Source organism: Arachis duranensis, chromosome 3 (genome assembly GCF_000817695.3).
Source record: "Arachis duranensis cultivar V14167 chromosome 3, aradu.V14167.gnm2.J7QH, whole genome shotgun sequence".
Lineage (NCBI taxonomy): Eukaryota > Viridiplantae > Streptophyta > Magnoliopsida > Fabales > Fabaceae > Arachis > Arachis duranensis.
In genome coordinates this window covers 130,511,089-130,537,541 of record NC_029774.3, presented here as the reverse complement: position 1 = coordinate 130,537,541, position 26,453 = coordinate 130,511,089, and the positions used below count along the sequence as shown (strand labels likewise).

General features: G+C 30.6%; 2 protein-coding genes across 3 annotated transcripts; both read left to right on the top strand.

Moving 5' to 3' along the window:
- The first annotated feature begins 11,483 nt into the window (after positions 1 to 11,483).
- LOC107481695 (WRKY transcription factor 28) lies at positions 11,484 to 13,028 on the top strand. Of its 2 annotated transcripts, none has more exons than XM_052258738.1 (3): positions 11,484 to 12,079; positions 12,169 to 12,324; positions 12,424 to 13,028. In XM_052258738.1, the coding sequence occupies exons 1-3, from the start codon at positions 11,607 to 11,609 to the stop codon at positions 12,878 to 12,880; spliced, it is 1,086 nt and encodes a 361-aa protein (XP_052114698.1). In that variant the 5' UTR covers positions 11,484 to 11,606; the 3' UTR covers positions 12,881 to 13,028. The 2 variants fall into 2 exon arrangements, with proteins under 2 accessions (XP_052114698.1, XP_015957478.1); XM_016101992.3 differs by having other exon boundaries at positions 11,486 to 12,079; positions 12,412 to 13,028.
- Positions 13,029 to 17,788: 4,760 nt separating this feature from the next.
- Positions 17,789 to 25,148, top strand: LOC107481698 (protein REDUCED WALL ACETYLATION 3). The gene is made up of 17 exons (XM_016101994.3): positions 17,789 to 18,026; positions 18,126 to 18,179; positions 18,802 to 18,893; positions 19,685 to 19,822; positions 19,913 to 19,969; positions 20,061 to 20,133; positions 20,883 to 21,041; positions 21,474 to 21,623; positions 21,713 to 21,968; positions 22,349 to 22,464; positions 22,555 to 22,641; positions 22,748 to 22,836; positions 22,998 to 23,060; positions 23,207 to 23,263; positions 24,018 to 24,114; positions 24,239 to 24,397; positions 24,628 to 25,148. Exons 2-17 carry the CDS (start codon positions 18,147 to 18,149, stop codon positions 24,631 to 24,633), a joined length of 1,632 nt encoding a protein of 543 aa, XP_015957480.1. The 5' UTR covers positions 17,789 to 18,026; positions 18,126 to 18,146; the 3' UTR covers positions 24,634 to 25,148.
- The last annotated feature ends 1,305 nt before the right edge of the window (positions 25,149 to 26,453 follow it).

The following is a 26,453-nucleotide window of genomic DNA, read 5'->3' as shown; positions in this document are numbered from 1 at the left end:
CACCGAGAGAGTGGTCGTCGTGGAAGATGAAGAAGGCAACGCTGACGCTAATGGAAGAAGGATTGAAGTTGGTGATGGAGAGAGATAGGGAAGTTGAAGAAGGAGGCAGAGGACGGAGGTGGTAAGGTGGCGGAAAGGGAGAGAAAAAGAATTTTGGGAAGGGGGCAGGGGGAGTCCGAAGAGAGAGTGGTAGGTGAAAGGGGATGGAGAGGGAAGAAAGTGAGGAGATACCCAGAAGGGGGAGGGTTTAATTTTGTTTTTTTATATTATTTTTATTATTGTTAAGAGTAATTTGGTCAAAAAATTAAAATTGAGATAGAAAAGGACGATTTTATAATGTTTAGTAACGTTGAGGATGATTTTAATAACAAAAAAAGGTCGGGGACGAATTTGATTTTCATCTTAGACCTTAGGAACGAAAAAAGTACTTAACATATATATTATATAATATATTAGGGGTGCGAGTAGGGTAGGGTAAGATATACCCTAAACCCGTACCCTACCCTACCCGCAGACAAATTTGCACCATACTCTATTTTACTTGCAGTGGGTCGAATAGACAACCTTATCCAAATGAGTTGGTTCAGATTAAATACTCACGGATATGATATATATTGCCAGCTCTAATTACTACCACCATTAGCTGACTATTGTTGTTGTTGTTAATATTCTAAATTTTAAATTTATTTTATTTTATTTTTAAATATATTTTTATTTAAATTTTAAATATTTTTATTATTTCTAATTTCAAATATTTTTTTAATATTCAATTCTAAGTAATGGATATCGATAATAATATTAGTTGAAGAGTGTTAACTCACAATATCTTTTTTAAATGCCAATATACTAATAGTAGATAATATTGTAAAAATTATACATTTTTAAATTGAATTAAAAAAATTCGGTTTTTAATTATTTATTTGATGTACAAGGACATGCAACGTAATCTCCTCTTAATATACTGTTACATCATGTCTTCATTCCATCTCAATCTTCTTTCGTTCCTCCACTTACACCGTCATTTATCATGATCCTTTCCTCCGCTGCTCAGCCCGACACTCCTCCACCTCTCCTTTGGTCAGTTGGACGCGCCTTTCTCTCCAGCGCTTAGCCCAACACGCCTCTCCTACTCAACACTCACTCCCTTGTTCCTTTACTTCCCTCGCAGTCCCGAAATCAATGCTTAATTGCTCGTTACTTAATAGTCAATAAAAATATAACAACAAGAAAGGCAGAAACTCCACTCCATTAATTACTCATTTTGTCGCTTAACATTGATGCACTCACATTCACATACTCTCACTTAAATCTCTCTTCTCTCATCTCACCCAAAAATGGCAATCTTTTCGGACCACGTGCACCTTTCATCGTCGCTCCTCCAACGGCTCAAGAGGCACGTGATTGCTGGAGTGCACCGATCTTTCACTACTACAAAAAGAAACCTAGTGACCGCTGCCAATAGTTAAAGAAACCGTTCGTCACTCTTCGTGCATGCCGTTTATATATATACATTATATTCCATTTTACATGAAAAATTTAATTCTATATTTTTTTATTTAAAAATTCTAATCTGATAAGGTGAATCGTTTATTTTTGAAATTTAGTTTTTTTTTTTAAGTTAAGAATGAGATTCGAATTCACAATTTTTAAATGAATATGAAAAAATTATGATATTTAAGTTATAATTTATTGGCTTGAAATTTAAATTATTAGATAGAATAGAATCATGAATAATTATTCTATATCTAACCACGCACTCATATTTTTATTTAGCAATCAAACATAATAATAATAATAATAATAATAATAATAATAATAATAATAAATAAAATTAATTTAATTTGAATAAAGGATACCACTCTTGACAAAAAAAAAGGTTGGTCGATCTTTTTTTTATTTATGCATCTTATTTTTTCTATTTTTTTTTTTTGAAGGGGGGAGGGGGTTGCTAACTCAATGATAGAGTACTCGGCTTTTAAGTGCGACTTCATTTTTTACACATTTTTATGAAGCAATTGTTTCGTCCATAATTTTGGTAGGGTTTGTAAGATCACGACTGATCTAGAAAGAAATGAATGGAAAAAGTCGCATGTCGTATCAATAGCGAATTCTAAAAAGATCTCAAATAATAATAATAATAATATGCTGATTTTTTTTTGTGGTGAGGAGGGAATAGAGAAGAAAAAACGAACATCATCTCTTCTTTGGTGAGTTCAAGGCGCGTCCTAACTCCTAACTCTGTTGATGACATGAAGAAAAAAAAGAATTTGTGCTCTTCTCGTATGATTTGTTTTTAAACAAAAAATATTCTCGTATATATAACATATATAGAAACAAATTCCTATTTAACTTGAGTAGCATCAGTGCACGCATCGCTGGAACAATTAAGTTACACCATGTATCTTCTAAGTTTTAATTTCGAAATCAATTCACATAATCATTAAATTAAAGCAAGTCTTACTAACATATATATGCTAGAATTTACCGATTCAGCGTTATTATTATTATCTAAGACAAAAAAAAAAATATGTTCTTTCATTTTAATAGAGTTTAGAAAGAGAGAGATAACAACTCAACACAAATATATACATATATTGGGATAAGAATAGATATATGAATGTTCATTTATTGTGGACGACTCATGTTTTTAAAGATAAAGTGTATTAAAAAAATTAAAAAATATAAATCTATTGTATGTATATAAATAAGAGGTTTGTTAAGTCACAGACAATACACATTGTGGACGACTCATGTTTTCAAAGATAAAGTGTATTAAAAAAATTAAAAAATATAAATCTATCGTATGTATATAAATAAGAGGTTTGTTAAGTCTCAGACAATACACACTACAATAGATAAAATATTTTTTTTCTATGCTACAATATATATATATGAATCATCTTAATTATATTAAAATATTAATTGCGGTGAATATTAATACTAAAGTTTTTTATTTATATTTCTTTATTTTATATTTATTTCCTCTTCTATATTTATTTATTTTACAACACATTATCAGCACGAGACCTAATTAAAATTTAGGAAGATTCAGATAATAAATATTTATTATATCAAAACTCTTTCATTTTGATTTGAATGGTCTTAGTATATCGGGAAATAATTACTTATCATGGATATTAGATGCCGAAATTCATCTTGATTTATTGGATCTTGGAGATACCATTAAGGTTGAAAATAATGCATCCCAAAAGAATAAAGCCAAAGTCATGATCTTCCTTCGTCGTAATCTTGACGAATGATTGAAAAATAAATATCTCGCACTAAAAGATCTTGCAGATATGTGGAAGAATCTTGAAAAAAGGTATAATCATCAAAAGACAATGATACTTCTTCAAAATATTTTGAGTTAATTTCTTACCTTCTTGTTGTTGAATGTAACAATAAATTACTTTTAAAAAATCATGAAGCGCGCCCAACTGGCATTGCTCCATTTCCTAAAGCAAATGTAACAAATCATAATCCCAAAAAAATAAATGGCAAAGTTTTGGTAATAAGAAAAACTATAGAATGAAGAAAAATTATGTTCGCAAGAAAGGATATCACCAGAAGTGGGATAAAGAAAGAAATAATGGGTAAAATAAATCAACAGATGATAAATATTTCCATTGTGATGGAAAGGACCATTGGTCGCGTATCTGTCGTATCCTGTATCCTGAGGCACCTAGTTGATCTTTATCAATCATCCTTGAAAAATGATGACAAAGGAAAGAAGATGAATTTTGCTTCAAAGGATGTTGCTGAAAATTACACTACTCATTATGAAGTATCTGATTTCTTTGAGGATCCTAAAAAAAATATTAGCCATTTGATCAAATGATAAAAAATTTAATATGTGAATTTGTTAAAATACTCATGTAAATAAATAATGTAAAAAAATTGTTAAGTTTTATTCCTAATATATTTGAATTTCAAGTATCTTGTACATAAATAAAGTTTAATAAAATATTTATGTTTATGAATTTCAAAATCATTAAATATGTCAAATTCTAAATTAATAATTATAGTAGTAATAATAATAATATTTTAGTATATGACACTATTTTTATGTACAGTATTTTTTAGAAAATAATTCCAATCAGGAATACAATTTGTATTATTATTATTTGTCTTTGAAGAAAATGACAAGGATATATAACGAAAATGTTTGCCTTGCGGGTAGTGCAAGTTCGCATACTATTCTCAAAAGTAATATATATTTTACTCATCTTGTACCAAAAGAAGAATATGTTAAAACTATTATTGACTCAAGCAATATGATAGAAGTCTTTGGAAAAGTTATAATTTTGTTTCCCAGAGAAACAAAATTCATAATAAATAATGCACCATTATCTACCAAGTCTCTAAGAAACTTGTTGAATTTTAAAGATATTCGCCGAAATGGATATCATATTGAAACAATGAATGAGGAAAATTATGAGTACTTATATATCACAACTCATGATTCAAATAAAAATGTTATATTAAAAAAATTGCCATCAATTTCTTCTGGGTTATATTATACTAAAATTAGTGTAATTGAATCACATGTCATTGTAAATCAGAAATTTACTAGCCCAAATAAATTCATAATTAGGCATGATCAATTGGGGCATCATGGAACAACCATGATGCGGAGAATTATTGAAAATTTTCATGAAAATTCACTAAAGAATCAGAAAATTCTTAAATCTAATGAATTTTGTTGTGCTGCATGTTCTCAAAGAAAGTTAATTTTAAGGTCGTCACAAGTAAAGATTGAATTTGAATCTTCTGAATTTTTAGAAAGGATTTAAGGCGACATATGTAGATTCATTCATTCACTAATAGACGCATCTTCGAGATGGTCATATGTGTGCTTATTGTCTTCTCGCAACCTGGTATTTGCGAGACTACTTGCTCAAATTATTCGATTAAAAGCACAGTTTTCAGAAGACCCAATCAAAGCAATTCGTCTTGATAATGCTGGTGAATTCACTTTCCAAGCTTTTGATGCTTATTTTATGGCTAACGGAATAAGTGTTAAAGATCTAATAACTCATGTTCATACGCAAAATAGGTTAACAAAATCACTTATTAAACACCTATAATTAATTGCTAGACCCTTACTTATGAGAACAAAGCTCCCAACCTTTGTTTGGGGCATGCAATTTTACATGCTGCAGCACTTATTCATTTGAGGCCAACAAGTTACTATCAATTCTCTCCTTTGTAATTAGCTTTTGGCCAGCAGCTGAATGTTTTTCATTTGAAGATATTTGGGTGTGCGATATATATTTCAATTGTCCTACCTTCTCACACCAAAATGGGACTCAAAAAAATAAAAAATTTATGTGGGATATGATTATCCCTCTATAGTGAGATATCTTGAGATACAAACAGGAGATGTGTTTAAAACTCGATTTGTAGATTTCATTTTGATGAATCAAAATTTCTAACATTAGGGGGAGAGAATAAGCTTCTTGAGAAAGAACTTGATTGGAATGCATCATCCTTGATGCATTTAGATCTTCGATCAGGGTAATGTGAACTAAAATTTCAAAAGATTATACATTTGCAAATAATAGCAAATGAATTACCTGATGTAATTTCTGATACAAAAAGGATTACTGAATCCTATATACTAGCTAAAAATGCTCTAATCCGAATTGATGTCCCAGTCGGACAAATGGCCACCAAAACAAATTCACGTCAGAAACGTGGTAGGCTTGTTGATTTCAAAGACAAAAATCCTCGAAAAGAAAGAGGTAAATACTATTCCTGTTGAAAAAGATAAAGACATAGTAAAGACATCTGTAATTATCCAAAAATATGATATAATTTTGATGCTAGAAGACGTTCAGGTACTTGAAAATTCTAAAAATTGTGAAAATAATGAGATCTTGATAAATTATGTCTTTGCAAGAGAAAATGGTACCGAAATAAAATAATAGTCAATGAAATATTTACATACAATGTGGCATTACATATCATGCATGAAAGTAAGGATCTTGAGTCAAGAACAGTCGAAGAGTGTCAACAAAGGAATGATTGGTTGAAATGGGAAGAAGCTATAAAGGCTGAGTTAAACTCACTTACAAAACGTGAAGTCTTTGGACCTGTAGTCCGTACACCAGAAGATGTGAAATTAGTTGGATACAGAAGGGTATTTATGAGAAAACGAAATGAAAAAAAATGAAGTTGTACGCTATAAAACTCGACTTGTGGCACAAGATTTTTCACAAAGATCTCATATAGATTATGAAGAAATATATTCTCCTATAGTAGATGCAATAACATTGCGTTATTTAGTCAGTTTATCCGCATACCATAAACTACTTAACTACATATGCATCTAATGGATGTGGTAACAACCTATTTATACGGATCCTTAAATCGTGATATATATAAAAAAGTCATGAAGGACTAAAGATATCTAAATCATCCAATGAATATTCGCATGAGTTATACTCAATAAAATTACAAAGATCGTTATATGGTTTAAAGCAATCTAGACGAATATGGTATAATCATATTGAGTATCTGACCAAAAACGGATTTAAGAATGATGATATCTGTCCATGTGTTTTTATAAAAAAATCTACATCTGAATTCATTATAATTGCTGTGTACGTTGATGATGTAAATATCATTGGAACTCTTGAAGAGATTTCAACAATTATAAAAGCTTTAAAAGAAGAGTTTAAAATGAAAGATCTTAGAAAGACTAAATTTTATCTCGGCCTGTAGATCAAGCATATAAAAAATGGGATATTTATTCGTCAAATAACATGCACAAAAAAGATCTTGAAAAGATTTTATATGGATAAGTCACATCTATTAAGTACCCCAATGATCGTAAGGTTTTTGGATGTAGAAAATGATCAATTCCGTCGTAAAAAGGAAATAAAGATATCCTTGGTCCTGAAGTACCATATCTCAGTGTCATTGGAACACTAATGTATCTTGCTAATAATACACGACCCGATATATTATTTGCTGTGAATTTACTAGCAAGGTATAGTTCCTCTCTAATCAGAAGATATTATAATGGAATCAAACAAATCTTTTGATATCTTCATGGAATGGTTGTTATGGTATTATTTTATCCATATGGATCAAAATCACAACTAGTTGGCTATGCAAATGTAGGATACTTATCTGATCCACACAAAAAATATCTCAAACAGGATACCTATTCTCATATGATAGTACAGCTATATCATGGAAGTCCATGAAATAGACGATTGCAGCAATATCCTCTAATCATGCTGAAATACTTGGGAATTGCGATAAATGAAACAAGTCGTGAGTTTTTTTGGCTCATGAGTTTGATCCAATATATTCTATCATCATGTGGACTGATTGATCATAAGATAACTCCAACTGTTTTGTTTAAAGATAATACAACATGCATAACTCAACTTAAGGGTGGATACATCAAAGGTGATAAAACAAAGTATATTTCTCCTAAATTATTCTTCACTCATGACCTTCAAAACCAAAGAACAATTGATATCTAACAGATCCGCTCAAACGATAATCTGGCAGAAGATTTATTTACTAAGTCACTTCCAAAATCTTCCTTTAAAAAATTGGTACATTAGATTGTGATGCATCGATTTCGAGATATTAAATATTGTCAACAATAAGGGGAGATTGTACTATTTTTTTCTTGATCAGATTTTTTTCAATCGGATTTTTCTTGATAAGATTTTTAATGAGACAATCTCCATCACAAAGGATATTGTATTCTTTTACCTTTACTAATTTTTTTTCATTGCATTCTTCTTTAGTAAGATCTTACGAAGCATAATCCTAAATGGATATTCAAGAAGAAGTATTGTGATAAGAATGAGTATGTGGATGCTCATTTACTATGGTGGACTCATTTTCTCAAAGATGAAGTGCATTAAAAAAAATTGAAAATGTAAACCTATTATACGTATATCAATAGGAGGTTATGCCTTAGTCAATACATGTTACAACATATAAACTACTTCTCTCTCTCTAGATACTATTTTGATAATTTTATATTTTTTAATTCAAAAATAAATATATATTGTTGTTTTCCAGTGTATTGAATTAATCAATTGCAGGTGCTACATGCAAAAAAAAAAAAAACTCATAAAATCTTCTTAAGTTAATTAATAAATTTACCATTAAACTAATTCAACTTAATTATTAAAATTAAAATAAATATTTAATAATAAGAATAAAGTTGCTAGTAGGACCACCTGGACCCAAAAAAAAAACTACCAAAGGAGAATTACTTGACTTTTTGTTACTGCCAGTCTATTTATTTGTGACGTTTTTTATCTTCACAAAAGGTATCATTTTCGTAACAAAAAAAAAAAATCAAAATATTACAACAAACTTCATAAAAGAAGTAAGTCCCGCACCAATATAGTTGGGAACTAGTAAAATAATCTCTACCAGAAAAAACTGCAGAACAATTCATCAAGATTAGAACACGAATTATAATCATTATATAAAATATCTAATTAAAAAGAAAAAAAACACAGAGAGACAAAAAGTTTGAGACGAAGAATGATAAAAATGAGAAGCTATTTGACTTTTTATTTTTTGTATTGTAGTAATAGTGATATTTTTTAATAATCTGAAAATTTGGTGAATTTTTATTTTATATGGATATTATAAATATGATCTTTAGATATGTGGTTTTTATTTTTTTAATTTTTAATTTATAAAACCAGCCTACCGATTTGTTCTACAATTTTAAAAAATATTTTGCCTACACAATACCGAGGGATTGATTTGGTGATCACTCAAATCAAACTCAAAGTTTTCTTACTTTCACACAATTATGAGCCTCTAATTTATGAATTATAATTTAAAAAGATTTAATTATTTTGTTGGTTTCTATAATTTTGTAAAATTTTTTAATTAGATTTTTATATTTTTTTTCTTTTAAATTAGATTCCTACATCAATTTTTTTTTCAATTGAGTCTCTACACTTTTTTTTTCTTTTATTTGAGTTTTTGTACCAAATTTTTTTTAGTTGGGTAAAGAGACCTAATTAAAAAAAAATTGGTGCAAGAACTTAAATTAAAGAAAAAAAAATATAGGGCCTAATTAAAAATTTTACAAAACTATAGAAACCAACAAAATAATTAAACTTTAAAAAAATAAATTTTTTTTCCATATCCATAAAAAATACGCCAGCAATCCATAAAAATGGATAACACATAATAAGAATTCATTACAAAAAAATTAGCCAAGCTATTTGGTCATAGTAATTGATATAGTATAGCCTTTCCATATAGCTTTTCATCACTTGAAACATTTATTTTCCTAAATAATACCAAACAGAAGTTGAGAAAATGTCAACAAATTAGGATAAAGAGCATTTTGTGTTGTTTGTCCATGAATCAGAAATAGCCAAGTATGCGACTATTTCTTTTTCTTTTCGTTTATGTATGTCCATATTATATTATATAGGCCTCATTATTGGACTGGCTACCAACCTAACGCTACTGAACTATATATTACAATGCCATTTCTCCGGCATTTATGGCAAAAACTATTAGCAACACCACACCCATCACTAGGGAATATCGTCATACATACTATAATTTTCAGATGTTACAAAACTTAATCTTCTTTAATTAAAAAATAAACAAATAACCCTAGCTATATACATTGTCAAAGCACATGCAACAACATTTATCCTACTTGGTCTACAAATTTTGATGCCAAGCCATGACTACATGATTAGTAATAATATAATAATGTTAATAATATGAAGTAATAATAATATTCATCGTGGTCATTATTATTAATGGGACCAAAACACAGTGTTAGAATTGCCTTTACGTAAAGCATTGGTATATTAAGTGGGGAAAAAACAAAGGGAATGAAAAGGAAAGGACTAAAAAGGAGATCGATGATCAAGCAAATCCAAAATAAGGAGAACAAGAAAAGAGAGGAAGGGGGGGCACAGCATCATCATGCAATAATGCTCCCATTCAAAGACTCACTCAACGCAACACCTTTTTCTTATACTTATTTCAAATTTATTATCACCAAAGATAAAAATATAAAGATACCGTGATACTTTTTGTACATTTAAAATTACACAAATATTTGGAATGAGAGAAAATAAAGAAAGGAAAAAAAATTTGTGGTGGGTTATATACTTATACATGTTAATTAATATGTAGATGATGACGTCGGTGTGGCATCAGCAGGAGGAATAAAAAAGAGAGAGCGTCGATGACACGTGGCAAGAGGCAACGGTCAAATGACGGTGCCAGTCACAGACACGTGTGAGGTTTTCCATTCCCATTCCCAAACCAGACTCATAAGTTGAAAAGTTTGAATCATTGACTCACCTTACTCATTTAATCACGCTCCTCTTCCAACGCCTGCAATCACACGCTCTCCCTCTCTCTCCCTTTCAACTTGATCTTTTCATTTTTCCACTCTCATTTCTACATCACAAGTCACAACAATAATATTAGAAAGAGAAATTCATTTCACCTACTCGATTATATTTTTATTTATTTATGCCACTACTATTTTACGCCTTGTGAAAATAAAATACTAGCTAGAAATTAAAAATGAATATTGAGTTTCACGTAAGAAAATAACGGAGTCAACCCTGCTTTATTTGACTCTTCTTTTCCCAATCAAACCAAAAGAACGGAAATACGGACAAGAGACTACGAGTTTTACTGGCCCGGGGCACCTCGGATTCTACTTCTTCCATTTTCTTATTTTTCGTTCCAAATTAATCAATGGTTTTATTTTTTATATCTTCTACGGTAATATATACATAGAAAGGGGAACAAAGAGAATCTTTCGGTTCAAAATTGAAATACATATAGCTACTTTTGTAAGACTCCATATTGGACTGAACAATAGTCAAGACAGAACATCCTTAAAAATAGTAACAATCACATTTTTATTATTACCAACTTTTCGAGGTTCAAAAGGTTATTTCTACTACGTACTCTGCCAGATCTATGTACCAAAAAATAAAAAATGCAAAAAAGAGAAAGGAAATTCTATGAAGTATATATAATATGAAATACTTATATGAACATGTACATAAAGCAAAATACTAATAGAATTTGTGTTGATCAGGATTCCTTATTATTATATCCCGTAGTTTAACTAAATTGTGAGGTTATAACCAACTTTGTTCCTAGATGGATATGTAGTATTGTTTGTTTATTGTAAAATACATATTTAATTAATTTTATATGGGAATGGTGCAGTATAGTGACAATGTCCCTATATGCATAACTAATGTCTGATAAGTCTCCTTAATGGAAGTAACATAGACCGATAGAATATATATTATATAGGTGATGAATCAATGTTTCCATATAAGAAAGCACTTTGAGGTCTTGTGATTGGAAGGTGTATTTTGTCAACCTCCTTTTTAAAGTGACCCTAGCAACTCTCTATTCAAACCCAAAGACTTTCCATTAATTATTTTAATTTTCTCTTTTCCTTATATATGTATTCAATTGCAAATAACTTCAAGAGATAAGCTACAAAGTCTCACTACCATTCTCTCTCTCTCACACACACACAGGCACACTGTCTTCTCTTCTCTTCTCTTCTCTTCTGCTTTTTCATTTTCTTCCTCTTGTTCTTCATGTCTGATGAAGCTAAACAACTTCTCTACCAAGACCTTATTCTAGATCATCATCAGAATCAGAATATTATTGCAGGAGGAGGAAGATTATCCAACAACATGTTCTGTGAGAAGCAGTTTCCATCATCATCATCATCATCATCACAAGTAGCGTTTGATCCATCTTCATACATGAGCTTCACTGAATGCCTTCAAGGAGGGATGGACTATAACTCGCTTGCAACTTCTTTTGGTTTGTCTCCTTCTTCATCGGAGGTCTTTTCATCCATCGAAGGCAACAATAACAATCAAAAGCCCGAAGGTGATGTATTAGGAACTGGTGGTGGTGGTGGTGGAGGTAGTGAAACCCTTGCAACCCTGAACTCATCGATCTCTTCGTCATCATCTGAAGCCGGGGGCGAAGAAGATTCTGGAAAGAGCAACAAAGATAGCCAGGTCAAAGAAGAAGCAGCAGGAGAAACCTCTAAGAAGGGGTAATAATTTTAATTCTAGGTTTAATTATGAAAAGTGCAACTTAATTAATGTAATTGAATTTGGAATGTGGATGTTGGTTGTATTACAGGAACAAGGAGAATAATAATAACAAGAAGAAAGGGGAGAAGAAGCAGAAGGAGCCAAGGTTTGCGTTCATGACAAAGAGCGAGGTTGATCATCTTGAAGATGGATACCGATGGAGAAAATACGGACAGAAAGCCGTTAAGAATAGCCCTTATCCAAGGTATAGAATAGAATTCAATTCAGCACTATGAGAATTGTTAGGTTAATTTAATTTGTTCCTAATTAAATTGAATTGTATTATGATCAGGAGCTACTACAGATGCACGACACAGAAGTGCAGTGTGAAGAAACGTGTGGAGAGGTGTTATCGGGATCCAACGACTGTGATAACAACCTATGAAGGTCAACACAACCATCCAGTCCCCACTTCTTTGAGAGGGAATGCGGCTTCAATGTTCACACCTTCCATGCTCTCCATCTCCGCCCCCACTCCCCTCCTCTCATCCGCCGGACATCACGACCTCGCCCTTTTTGCTCCTCTCTCTCACCACCACAACCAATATTCCGCTGCTTCTGGATCACAATCGTCCTTATTGTTTCATCACCATCAGAGTATTAACAACAACGTTAATAACAACAATATTAATAATAATAATAATAACTCTCTTCTTCTTCTCAATCATCATCATCATCCGTATAATAATCAGCAGCTTCCTCCTGAATATGGCCTCCTTCAAGACATGCTCCCTTCCATGTTCCTCAAGCAAGAGCCATGAGATCATGTAGTATGTACGTCTACACTCTGATCTCCCATTTCTATCACGCACTATATATATATGTCTTTGGACTACTTCTTTAATTGTTATCATCTCTCATCTTGTACATATATATGGTTATTAAGGGTATAGTTATTAGTTTAATTTCTATCATTGTAGCTACCTATATATTATGTATTTCTGACTCAGCTCATTCCAATTGCGTCGTTTATATTAGCGGCAACTCTTGTGTTCCTCCAACAGAATATTTCATATTTCATATTTCATATATAGCTAGGAGACGTTATATTAATAGCTAGCTATTTTATGTGCTTAATTATTCGATCTGCATATATATATGCTGCTCATTTCATAGGTTTATTTTTCAAGTGTGTATCCATATATGTTAACCTAATTAAATCATTGATTTGCTTATTTAAATTAGAAATGGGTTCGTGTCTAGTTATATAACTATAATTTAATTTGCTTTATATGTATGTATTTGCACAGTAGTAATTAAGTACATATATACCCTGGATCTTAAGGCGCAATTACAAGTAGTGTAAGTGCCAAAAACAAACTGGTATTCCAACATAATACATAAAGTCAATTATCTACTATAATTATATTAGCTCTTTCTGAATATTATTGGTCTTTCTTACTCTCAAATTATACATAGGTATGTAGAAGCAGGGCCTGAATCATGTTCACACTTGCCTAATATTCTCTTCCATAGTCAAAGTAAAACAAAGCTGCTAATTAAGTTCTGTGACAAAGAAATATTCTTCGTTAATATCTTGTGTCTTTTTTAGGGAGTCGATAATACAGTAGAAACTATATTTTGTGTGCATGTTTCGCCCTCGCTTTATATCTTAAACTGGAAACCATGTTAAGAAAATATTGTCTAAATTCAGAATCATGGCAAGTTTGCTTCCACGTAATTGTATCCATACATGCATATATAATTGAAAGATGAGTGCAGGGCCAGCAGAATTTGTGATATTTAATCGTCAATTAGCCATTATCAATATTTTTAATAGTCTGAGATGATATCTAATAATGTAAGATTAATCATTTTTTCTTTTAATAGTTAAGTGTTAGCCAAATTTCAACAAAAATACTGACTCCTAGACTTTTTCCTAATTGAAGCCCTCTCACTAGCATCATTTGTCTCTTTTGTTCATAATTTTTATCGGAAGTGGATTATTCTATGGATTGGATATAAGTTTAACCCTAAGAAAAAGGTGGGATATAATTAAGAGGAAAATTTTCATAGTTAATTTCATGAGATTGTATGAATGGCGCGAGGATGTAAATTAGGAATGCTATTTAATTAATAAAATTTATTATTTTTAAACAACACTTAATCAATAAAATTTTAACTGATATAATGAAAAATTTTACGGATGTGGAGCTGTAGCTATATATATTTATGCAGTACATGGTATATAATGAAGAATTTTTTTTAAATGATATAATGAAGAATTTTATTTCATCATAAAAAACAATATAAGAACATTCTTTTGATAAAAGGAATAAAAGTAATGCAACATAAAATTATGTTAAAATTTAAAATTTAGTATTTAGTTTTTAAAATATTGGTCAAAATAATAAATTTTATTAGTCATATAATACTGCTAAAAGATTATTTGTGTACTTTATTAACTACTACTTGTTTAATTAATTTTTTGAAAGAGATAATTTTAGATAGACCATGGCCAAATTTCATAATGAATTAATACAAAAAAATTAATAATGTTCATCTCACTCCCTAATTTTAGTTTTACCTAAAAATTCAAATACAAGTTAAAAATATAAAACAAAATCAAAATTTTATGATCAAAACTGAAAAGCACCACACACACATACCCACACACAAACTAGTATATATTTTGTTCTCAAATTAGTAAAGAAGATGTAAAAGTAAAACTATCTCTGTTCTGAAAGTAAGATTAGGACTAGTTTTCATATTCGTAGAGATTTTGATACTGGAAGAGATTTTGATACTGAAGTAGGTAATAGTTTAAGTAAAAGAATTAGGATAAAATAGTATGATATTAAACTATTTATTTATAGTATTTTAATAGGAAATTTGAGGAGGATTAATGTACAAATGCATACCATATGAGGAATAACAAAATAATATAAGTTATAGTAACCCATGTCTGAAAATTTAGATTATATGATATTCAATATCCTTATATATTTTTATAGGTGAAAAAATTTCATACAAAATTTATAATTAAAAATTATTAAATAATTTAATATGTTTAATTAAATTATCATTTAATAACTTTTAACTAATAATTTGACATAAAAACAATTACAAATAAATTCACACCATATTTATAAGGCACGATCTTGGTCATTTTTGTAACGGGATCAATATAGACATAATAAATAAAAAGACATCAAACGTGATACTGCCTATAATAACCTTAGAAAAAAGCGTCGATGCAATTTTTTTAATTAAGGTTGACATATAATATATATGTCGTTAATAAACAAAAGTAAAACTAGATAGAGAGTTTGACATCTTATTCTTATGTACTTTCATAAAAATAAATGTACTATTATATATATAGTAATTTCAAAGTTAATTAAAAATGTTTCTCGGAATGAAAATTGAATTCTATCTCAGCATATAGTTTGGGTTCTAAATCGGCAATGCTAAGGAGAAAAAAAATTAAAATTTATTTTATTTAATATTTATTAATTATTGCAACAATTAATAAATACTAAATAAGACAAGTTACGAGTATTTTTGACAAATATTTTCGTTCTAAATCAACTAAATATTTAGCCAAGATTGAATGCTTATTCCTCCCTTCAAATTAAATGTGAGTTATGTATGTGTGTATGTCCTCAAACTACTTAGCTAGACTTGGTCTTAGATTCTTAGTTTCCCATTTTAATTAATAAAAGATATCCCGTTCCACAAGTAAAGTAAAGGCCAAAATAATTGTTACCTGCTCTTTAATATAACCACCCCATGCATACATTTTATGGATTCCATCGTAATCATTCGATGTTTTGAGGCAGAAATGTGGGATGTATTACGCCAAATAATTAATTTGCCTACTTTTTAGATGGGGGATAGCTGAAATAGGACCACTCATCTCATTTCAGAAAGTTTAATTAATTAATTAATTCATTCAATTTTAAATTTAATTTATTGTGCTATCAATTACTAGCGATCCACACCTACACATTTTTTTTTTTAATCAACCGGTGTTCTCCAGATGTGTGATGTGAATACAGTCACAAATGATAATATATTGGACCATATAATTATTGTTTGCTTATTTTCTTAAAACTTGACTGGGGAAATTTGATACTCAAAGGTTATATTAATGCAAAAAAAATGAAAACTCCTTTTTTTTGGGTGTTCGAATTTGATCAAGAATTCTATGAATCTTTTTCCCCTGTTATTTCATATGTGAATCTTCTTTTTTATATTTTGAATAAATATTGCTTGCTTTATTCATTATTTATGTTTTCGGTTTATTATTGCTTGTTTTTTTGGGTATTAATTATTGCTTGATTTATTTGTTTTAGGTGAGTTAGTTGGATTTGATAAAATTTTTTTAGTTAAATTTGGTGACAAAATATTTATTTTGTCTCCACCAAAAAAACGATTTATTATTGGGCTTTACCTGAACAAAATCAAGAAAAACAAGGCCAAAGCCCAAAATAAAATGATAAAGAAGAAACAGAACAATAGAGATATTTTGATTTGGACTTCCATAAAAGTTTTCGGGGAAACCAATGTAGAAAATCGAATGACCAATAAATATTTATTTTTTTCTATTTTTAAAAGAAAATACCAAAAAACTAATTTTGATTATTCGTCCCCTTAAATAAGTGTGAAAAGTTTGAATTCCATCTTGTACATCCAGCAATCTATTAGCCACTGACAACCCTAAAATAGAACTCAGATCATTGACTTATCGGGATGAAGAATACTGTAGACAAAAAAAAAAACGAAAATAATGGGATGATAAACATATGTCTTCCACCTATGTATTATGAATACTTATTTTATATCTTAACCACAAAAATACACATTTTTATACAATTTAAACAAATAAATCTTAAAAGTATTTTAGCTGATGTTTCAAAATATAAATTGATTTTGACATATGTAAATAGATTTTTAAAATAATTTTGTTCTTACCATTTTATTAAATACACCCTATAACTTCAGGTCAAAGTTAGGATATTGAAAAATATTTATGATCTAACAAAATGACAACCACTGAAAGGAATTGAAAAGAAATGGACAGGATGCAGGGTATTTAGTATTTACAAAAACAGCGTGGACCGAAATAAATTGTTTAATTTTGACGTTTAAAATTGTACAAAGCAATTAATACGAATCGATAATAAATTATGGATTATAAACTATATAATCAGTTATAGCCAGACACATTATTTAACGGCTGCATCAGTGTCCATTCTTTAGTATTTCACCCTTGTCTACTAGTTGGTACGGCTGTAATATTCCAAATTTCCAATTGAAGCACAGACATAAGTCTATGATCATATAAATTCACCATATTTTATGGTGAAGACGCGTTGAAGAAAAAACTTACCAAGTTTTAAGGAAGATTTGATCCAATAAACAAGACATCCAATCCAATCATGCTTCCAATTAATTAATTAATCTAAAAACTAATCATCACACGAAGCCATACCAAACTTTCAGTGGTTGGATTGGGATTACGTATTTAATTTATTTAGTGTTAGTTAAAAAATGACCAAAATCATGTGATTAGTTTTAAGAAATAAAAGAGGCAAGGAAAGAAGGTAAGAAAGCAAAGTGGCAACAAACATTAATGCATGATTAGTAATTTAGTAAAAGGAAAAGAACAGTTGCACACACACAAATAAAACACAAAACACACAAGAAGAAATGATCTAATAAAAGAATAGAGACAGAAAAGAAAGAAAGAAAGAAATAAAAAGAATAGAAGGAGAAGAAGAGAAGAGAAGAGAAGAGGCTTCTTCAAGTATTCAACCACTTGAGAGAGAGACATCCCCTCTGACATTTTCTCTATTCTTGAAGCAAACTCCTCGTTTCAGATCTCTAGGGTTTCTCTTTCTTCCTCTCACTCTCAAAGCTATTTATGATCATTCTCTGACACCTTCCCCTTACCAATATCAGGTGCTTCGATCTCTTTGCCTTTCGGTATACGCTCTCAGATTTCGATTCTTCCATTCCAATGTGCTTGCTTCTTCGCTGATTTCCCTTTTGTTTCTGCAGATTGGAGCAGGTTCATTCAACATGGTTGTTTCGGGGCCAATCACGCCGGGGCAGGTGTGTGTGTGTCTCTCTGTGAGATTTGATTTTTGTGATTGATATTTTTCTCTCTGATTACTTCGATTCCGTTGTGAAATTTCCGAAACAGAGGTTAATTGTCGGTGATCTGCTTTGGTGTAATGTTGTTTGAATCTAACTGTTAATGATTGGTTGAGTTTCTGGAAGGGAAGTGTTTGATGTCGGATTGGACTATAATAGTCATTACTCTCATTCAATCTGGAACATTGAGTAAGAGTAATGAATGAGATTTTTAAGTTGGTAGATACACAGTCATGTTAGTTCAGCAGCTAAAAACCATTTGGATGAATATATGTATGTTTGGGGGAAAAACAATTTTGGAGTTGGACCTGAATGACAGCATAATTTGATATATTTCAAATTCGAGTGGAGTTCTTTAACTGTGTACTTGAAATTGAGCATAGTGAGGTTGGGTTAAATTTGGAGAAATCTAAATAAAACTTTTTTTATTCTCATTGAATAATGCATCTATGCTTAATGAATTAATTCTGTTAGATTACACCATCATGGTTTCTTTACCTTCTTTCCATACTATTATCATGATACTATTTGATATGAAATAGTCAATTTTCTTATGGAATTTTGCTAATTTTGACCCCAGGTGTCTTTCTTGCTCGGTATTATTCCAGTTTTTGTTACATGGATATATTCAGAGTACTTAGAGTACAAGAAAGTGTCATCTCCTCCTAAAGTGTAAGTTGTTGCACTGTTATAGTCGTGGGAAATTGTTGACCTTTCAACAGATTAAATCATATTGGATTTTGAAGTTGTGGAATATATATCAAGGATGAGTTTCCACATTTCTATTAATTGTATGTATCTTCTGTGATTGGTTAGATTTGTGATGAAAATATGTTCCTAAAAAACTCTAGACATACAGATCAATCTTTCTGTAGGTGATAACTTTGTTAATATGCAGGGACGTCTTGTAGAGGCAGTTGATGATAATCTGGATCTGGAAAATAATGAGATATCTTGATTAGTAGAGGAAAATTCTCTTACATAAGCATTATGCTAGATTGCTAGGTATTTCAAGGATCATTATGCATCCAGAAATGTAGTAACAGCACTTAAACTTAATTGTCAAGTTTACGAGTTGAACATTACAAACCCAAATAATGTTTGCAGAGATACCAAATCCAATTTTATGGGTTTCATGCCAGCATGAAACTAGATGTATAGTTCTCTTAAAACTGCTAAAAGTTATTAAAGAATTTGAAATCAGAAAAATGTAGAATAAAGTTAGACACAAAAAGAGACTGATATGGATTATGTTTCCATCTTGGATCCATTTGAAAATTTTTGTTGCCTGATTGAAACAAGTATATCTTGTTGAAACATGTAAACTGGATATAATACTCTTTTTTACTGACTTGTATTTGATGGTTTTAACCTCTCCCTCTAAGATTTTGAGATCTGAAAAGCATAAAAAAATCTCTTAGAAAAATATCTGATGCTTGGTAATTTGTCTTTGAGGATTGCAGTCATTCAGACACTAATCTTGATGAGTTGGGGAAGGAAAGCATTAAGGAAGATGATCGAGCCATTTTGCTTGAAGCAGGGCTTACACGATCATCATCAGCAAAATTCTATGGATCATCTGTCAAATCAAATCTGATCAGGTGATTTTCTACATTATATATTCATGAGGTTGTCTTCAGTTTCTCACACTTATTCTTCAATATCCTTACCTTCTTACTTGTCCTGTCTAGGTTTTTGACCATGGATGATTCGTTCTTGCTAGAAAATCGAGCAACTTTAAGGGCACTGTAGGTCATCATTCTTTAAACGACTCAAAACATTTTATGTTATGCTCTTGAATCTTCTGAGTTCTTAAAACTTATTTACAACAATTATTAGGGCCGAGTTTGGGCTGATCCTGTTTTATTTCTACATTTGTGATCGAACCAACTTACTTGGAGATTCTACAAAGGTATTTCTATACCAGTTATTACTTTTCCACTTATTTCATGACTGCAATATCAGTATATAATATATCAGTTGGGTTTATACAAACTCTTTTTGGTGCTAATGCTATTAAAGCTCTTTTATTTATAAAACATGTAAAATTAATTTGTGAATTATCTACATATGAGTTGTATGAGTACCCGTTTTGATATTTGTATCTGAAAGCCTATAAACTAACTATATGAAGAGCAAAGTAAATGAAAGGAGGCTATTTCTTATACATTTCACCTTGTTTATAATTTTTACTCTTTAGTTTCTATACTTAGCTTAGTTCATAATGCATGATTTCATAGCCCAGTACACTTTTGTGCAATGATTTTGCTGTTGTTTTGTTTATTTATTTCTTTTTTCTGGTCAGTAATAATTGGTTGTTCAGTCAATGCTTGGGAAGACATATCTTGCAATATGTTTCACCTTGTAGGGTTTTACACTTGGAATCATAGATTACAATATTCATAGCCAAAGCTCTAGTGTGCAACTATTTTAGTTCATTTATTTATTTTATTGGGGATCAAGCTTTTGGTTAGATATATGTAGTATCACAGGTTTGACTTGAGAAGGGAATACAAAAATGCACTGGAGCTAAGGGATCAAAATATATGTTTAAATGAGCTGTCATGTACTTTGTATTTAAATCATTATATGACTTAAATTATTGCCATTTGGTAATAGCTTCTTTTTTAACTAGATTTTCCTTTTCTATTTGTTTGACAGAATTATAGTCGGGATCTTTTCATCTTCTTGTACATTCTTCTGATTATAGTTTCAGCCATGACCTCTTTAAAGAAACATAATGACTCATCAGCATTTTCTGGAAGAACCATACTTTATCTTAATCGACATCAAACAGAGGAATGGAAAGGATGGATGCAGGTAGGTTTCAATTTGGATGCCTTACATATTTTAGTACATTGATTATAGTACATATCATAGCGTGGAGTCTGGGCATTGAATAGGCTCACCTTAGCTTGTACTGAACTTTATATAGAACTGGGTAGCTAGAATGAAATTTTACGCCACTCGGTCATAGATGCTTTGAGGCCTTGTCATGAATTATATTTTTTTAGAAGGTTAACAACAGGAGAATGGAAATTAAAGCCATTGGTTATTCTCATGATGAAACTGAAATCTGATCACCACAAAAATGTAGTCTAGATGTATAAGATTTTAAGAGATGAAACTCAAATTGGATTTAGCTCAACATAGTCCATATGTGTATTTCTTCAATTATTCCATAATTCAATGAATATCTTCCTGCACAGTCTAATTTTTAACTGTGGCTGTGATCATATTCCATTTGTTCAGGTCCTCTTTCTAATGTATCATTATTTTGCCGCGACGGAGATATACAATGCAATACGTGTTTTTATTGCTGCATATGTTTGGATGACTGGATTTGGAAACTTCTCATATTATTATGTTAGAAAAGATTTCAGCCTTGCTCGCTTTGCTCAGGTGATATATATGTGGTGTCTATTCTGTATCCTTCACTTGCTACTCTTTGTTCATAAAACAATATTATTAACTCATTAAACTTCTTGCAGATGATGTGGCGGCTTAATTTTTTTGTGGCCTTCTGTTGTATTGTGCTTAACAATGACTACATGCTCTATTATATATGTCCAATGCACACGCTTTTCACTTTGATGGTGTATGGAGCATTGGGTATATATAGCAAGTATAACGAAAACAGCTCAGTGATGGCTGCAAAAATTCTTGCATGCTTTCTTGTGGTGATCTTGATTTGGGAAATCCCTGGATTCTTTGACATACTCTGGAGTCCATTTGCATTCTTTTTGGGTTAGTAAGATATTTAACTTGGACATTTATATTATTATTAGTTTGACCTTTGTTGTGTTTGTTCTCTTGCAATTTTTCTTAAGGTTAAGTTACCTGATCTTCCTGCTGGTTAAAGTCCTGAACTAGTTTTTTAATCTTCATTTTCTTTTGATCTTTGTTTTGATCTGCTAACTTGTGAATTGAATGGTATGATTTTCTCATCAATTGTGATCATATTATTAAGGGAAACAAAAATCATAGTTATATTGTAGATACTCTTTCTAAAGTGCATGGTTTTACATGTAGTGTATTTGCATGGTTCAAGCTGATTTGTTAATCCAAGAATATAAGCTTTCATGTTTACACTGTAAGTACATAATAGAAATCTTTATGTGTCACAGGTTATACTGATCCTGCAAAGCCTGATCTCCCTCGAATGCATGAGTGGCATTTCAGATCTGGGCTTGATCGCTACATCTGGATAATTGGAATGATTTATGCCTACTTTCATCCAAATGTAATCTCATATGCTGGTTTATTTGATGGGTCTGGGAATTATATTTGATGATATCCAGCTATTTAAATTTGAAATAATTTACTGTCTCAGGTTGAGAAATGGATGGAAAAATTGGAGGATTGTGAAACCAGGAGGAGATTAACAATTAAAACAAGCATTGTTTCAATTTCATTATTTGTGAGTTGTACATGTCTACATCTCTTTTCATATTTCACTTCAATTATCTCAGTTCTAGACCAAAAATAGTAAGAAAGAATATCTCACTCTCACCATTCCTTTCTAGGCTGGGTACTTGTGGTATGAATACATTTACAAGCTGGACAAGGTCAATTATAACAAAATGCACCCATACACTTCATGGATACCAATTACGTCAGTATTATCTATTTTCCTTTTGCCATTTTGTCATTCTTTCAGATTCCATTGTTTCCTTTTTCATTATTAAGGAGACTAATCCTATAATAATATCGGGTGACTTTTTTTTTTGAGGTTATTCCATTGATCTTTGTGCTTTTAACTAAAATATTTTACAGTGTTTACATTTGCTTGAGGAATTTCACTCAGCAGCTTCGGAATGTCTCTCTGACCCTATTTGCGTACGTGTTCCTTACCTTTCTTATTGAAGTTCCATTTTGTTTGGTTATCTCTCCCTTCCTCCCATACCTCCCCTTTTAGTTTGGCGGTACTTATGCTTTTTTCTATCTTTTTATTTTCATATTTTTCTATATTTTGTGTTTATCAGGTGGCTTGGGAAGATTACTCTTGAGACTTACATTTCCCAATTTCACATTTGGTTGAGGTTCGTGCATATTGGTCAACTTGTTTTTTCACTCTTCATTTGGCATCATTTTTGTGTGGATCTTAGTTGTTGTTCCATGATTAGTGTGTATTCTGTTTCCTTTTGTTGATCATCCTGGCCTCCATGTTTCACTTTAGTGTGATAGAATACGAGTCTTCACATAAACTTTACTAAAATGATATTGTCTTCGAAGTTTTTTGAAAATGCAAATATGTTTGGACATCATATAAATAAAAGATTTTTTATTCTCAAGCATATTTGTTATGAAAATAAATAAAGTTTTGGTCGTGTAGAATTTCATTTTCTCCTTTTGCCTTTTCTAGCATTCTGCCTGTATGAAAAATATTTATCCAGATATCCCAAAAAATTCAAATTGGTTTCTTTAATTTAAAAAAGATTTTTTTTTTCTTTCTTTGAAAAATAATGACACCAAGTAAGCAGTAAATCTTCTTCATATCTACAGTACAAGAGAGGTTTGGTACATAACCCTCTTTCATAAAATATTTTTCATCATATATAATCCATAAAAAGATGTTATTATCTGAATCCAAAACTTCTTAATTAGATTACAAGGTACTTATCTTTTTGAAAAATCTCATACTTGTTATCATTGTTACATGTTTAATTTATAGTATTTATAAAAAGTGGAATAGCGAGTACCTATTAATACACTTTAATCATAATGCAAGAAAGCTGGTGAAAGAACTGTTAGCTACTAAGTATTAAGACCGACTGGTTTCCTTGTTGCCTACAGATCTAACATGCCAAATGGACAGCCAAAGTGGCTTCTGTGTCTCATCCCAGAGTATCCTATGCTCAACTTCATGCTTACTACGGCTATATACGTCTTCGTAAGTAGCTTTCCTCTCTACCTTTTTGCTTTTTGTTTTCATGTTTTTTATCATTCATCTTCAATTCTCATAAGAGCCATGTTAATAAGTTGTGCCTTTCGTATTCACTTGACCTGGTTTGTAGATATCACATCGACTTTTTGAATTAACAAATACACTCAAGTCCGTCTTCATACCTACCAAAGACAATCGACGACTGCTGCATAATTGTATCTCCGGGATTGCAATTTCCTTTTCTTTGTACTTCATTGCAGTTGTTCTACTTCAGATTCCGCATTCCACGGTAAGCTTCTATTTGCTATATAAAAGGGTTTATGGAGAATCTTGATGAAGGATAATCACATAATTTTGTTACTAATTGCTATTACATGGAAAATTGCCCTGCAAAAGGGGGAAAAAGATAAAAATTAAAAGAAAGAAGAGTATATAAATGAGATCTCCAAAACTAAGATGCCTTCTTATTTTTTAAAATGTGTTTATTTATAATAATTGTAATTTCTTTGATGTTGATAGGCTTGAAATTCAAGACCCCAAAGACTTTACATAGAAAATTCCCGTTGGATTTGCTGTGCTGAAAGGACACTAGTGGGTTAAAATAAGGATACAGGGAAATGTGGAATCTCATAATTTTTGGAGCAGTGTGTCCTGTAGTTGTCAATTAATATCCTCAGTCACAACAGAGATAGAACGGTGGTGGTTTGCATTTGAAGTTGGCAGAGGAAGAGAGGGACTAATCCTGAAGAAATTTGAACCAATTTTCTATAAATTCGTTTCTGCTCACACATAAAAAGGAGACAAAAAATAGGATAGCTTACGAGTTCTCTGTCATGGCTGTGAGGAAATTCAAGATTCATTATCTTTTCAAATTTTTGTTGTCATTTTTTGCCTTTTTTACATCTGTGAAGGATAAGGAGAAATATGTATATTCATTTTGACAATCTTAAGCAGAAACGCGTCGTCATACCCTTGTAATAACAGCTATTTCTTTCAACAGCCATAAATGCTAGTGTAGTGTTTAGAGTGTTACCATTTCATTGCGGGGAATGTTCTTTCTACTTTAGCATGAATGCTAAGTTGCTTGCAGACTTGCAGTAGCAAAAGTGTGTCCTCTTGGTGATTTTTTGAATATGAGACAGGGAAAGTAAAAAAAAATAACGTGGGAAGAGGTGGTCAGACTTCTCAGTTAATTATTGATGGAAAGAAAAATAGTCGTCATCATGATTACCTACGGAATAAAAAATGCTTTTAATTATTATTGACATGTTACTTTCTAAATAATCACAGTAGAACTAATTTTCTCGAGGAGAAGCCATTCCGGTCTTTAACTATTTTCTTGAATGGCAATCTCTTAACATTCGAAAATGTTAAATAATAATTTAGTTTTTGCAATTAGTTAACAATCTGTGATGATTTACGTGACTCTGTATTTGAATAAATTAATTATTCAAATTAAGGTAATTTTTTTCATTAGTTATTTTATATTTGACCAAACTATTTAAGAAGTGATATAGGGTCCATAATTGTTGGCCATGTAACTATTTAAGAGGTGATATAATAAATTAAAATAATGCTACACATCTAAGTTTTTTTTGTTTATTAAACTCAATCAAGTTAGTCTAACATAATAAAATCAGTTATGACCAGTATTATTCGAAGTCTTATTATTTAATTTAGTTAGATTTGATACATAAAAAAGACTTGAATGTGTAATATTATTTTAATAAATTATTTTTTTTTTCGTTTTTGGCATGAATATTGAATTGTATTAGTCCAAATAAACAAAACTGAATGTTGAATTGTTTTCTTTGGTTTTTCATTTATGTGCTTACAAGACAAGTTAAAGCTTTTTCTTTATGAAATTAACTAATTAAGCAATAGGTATTGCTTTCAATTGTTTAAAATTTCGGTCTGTGTGTGTATCAACTATCAAGCTTATCTTCTATTTTTTTGTTGTTGAAAAGGTATGTTTGCATCTTCATTCATTTATCTTCTTTTTTTTATATAGGCAATGAGTTCAGTTTTTATCTTTCATTATCTTTTTGAAATTACTACAATATATACATAGGCAATAGAGAAGAAAAGGCCCCATGTAACCTATGTTGCCTTTTAAGTCAATTGATGTTCCTTTATGCTATTTACTCTCTTAAATATTACTTTCAGCGATAAGATATAATATTATATTTCCATCGGAAAAAAAAAAAGATCCAGTTAGAGGTGGAAAGACGTAGAAAACTTAAATAAGGAATATCTTGTTCAAAATTCTAAAACCTGTGAGTTAAGGTTGGTTGGGTCCTTTTTCTCATTTTCTTCTTTTAATATTTTATATCCTGTTAAAATAT

Bases quoted from the DNA above. Each gene is read 5' to 3' on its own strand.
- LOC107481695 (XM_016101992.3), top strand. From the start codon at position 11,607: ATGTCTGATGAAGCTAAACAACTTCTCTACCAAGACCTTATTCTAGAT. The intron at 12,080-12,168 runs GTAATAATTTTA...GTTGTATTACAG, and splicing joins GGAGAAACCTCTAAGAAGGG to GAACAAGGAGAATAATAATA. The intron at 12,325-12,411 runs GTATAGAATAGA...TATTATGATCAG, and splicing joins AAGAATAGCCCTTATCCAAG to GAGCTACTACAGATGCACGA.
- LOC107481698 (XM_016101994.3), top strand. From the start codon at position 18,147: ATGGTTGTTTCGGGGCCAATCACGCCGGGGCAG. The intron at 20,134-20,882 runs GTATTTCTATAC...TTTGTTTGACAG, and splicing joins TACTTGGAGATTCTACAAAG to AATTATAGTCGGGATCTTTT. The intron at 21,624-21,712 runs GTGATATATATG...AACTTCTTGCAG, and splicing joins GCCTTGCTCGCTTTGCTCAG to ATGATGTGGCGGCTTAATTT.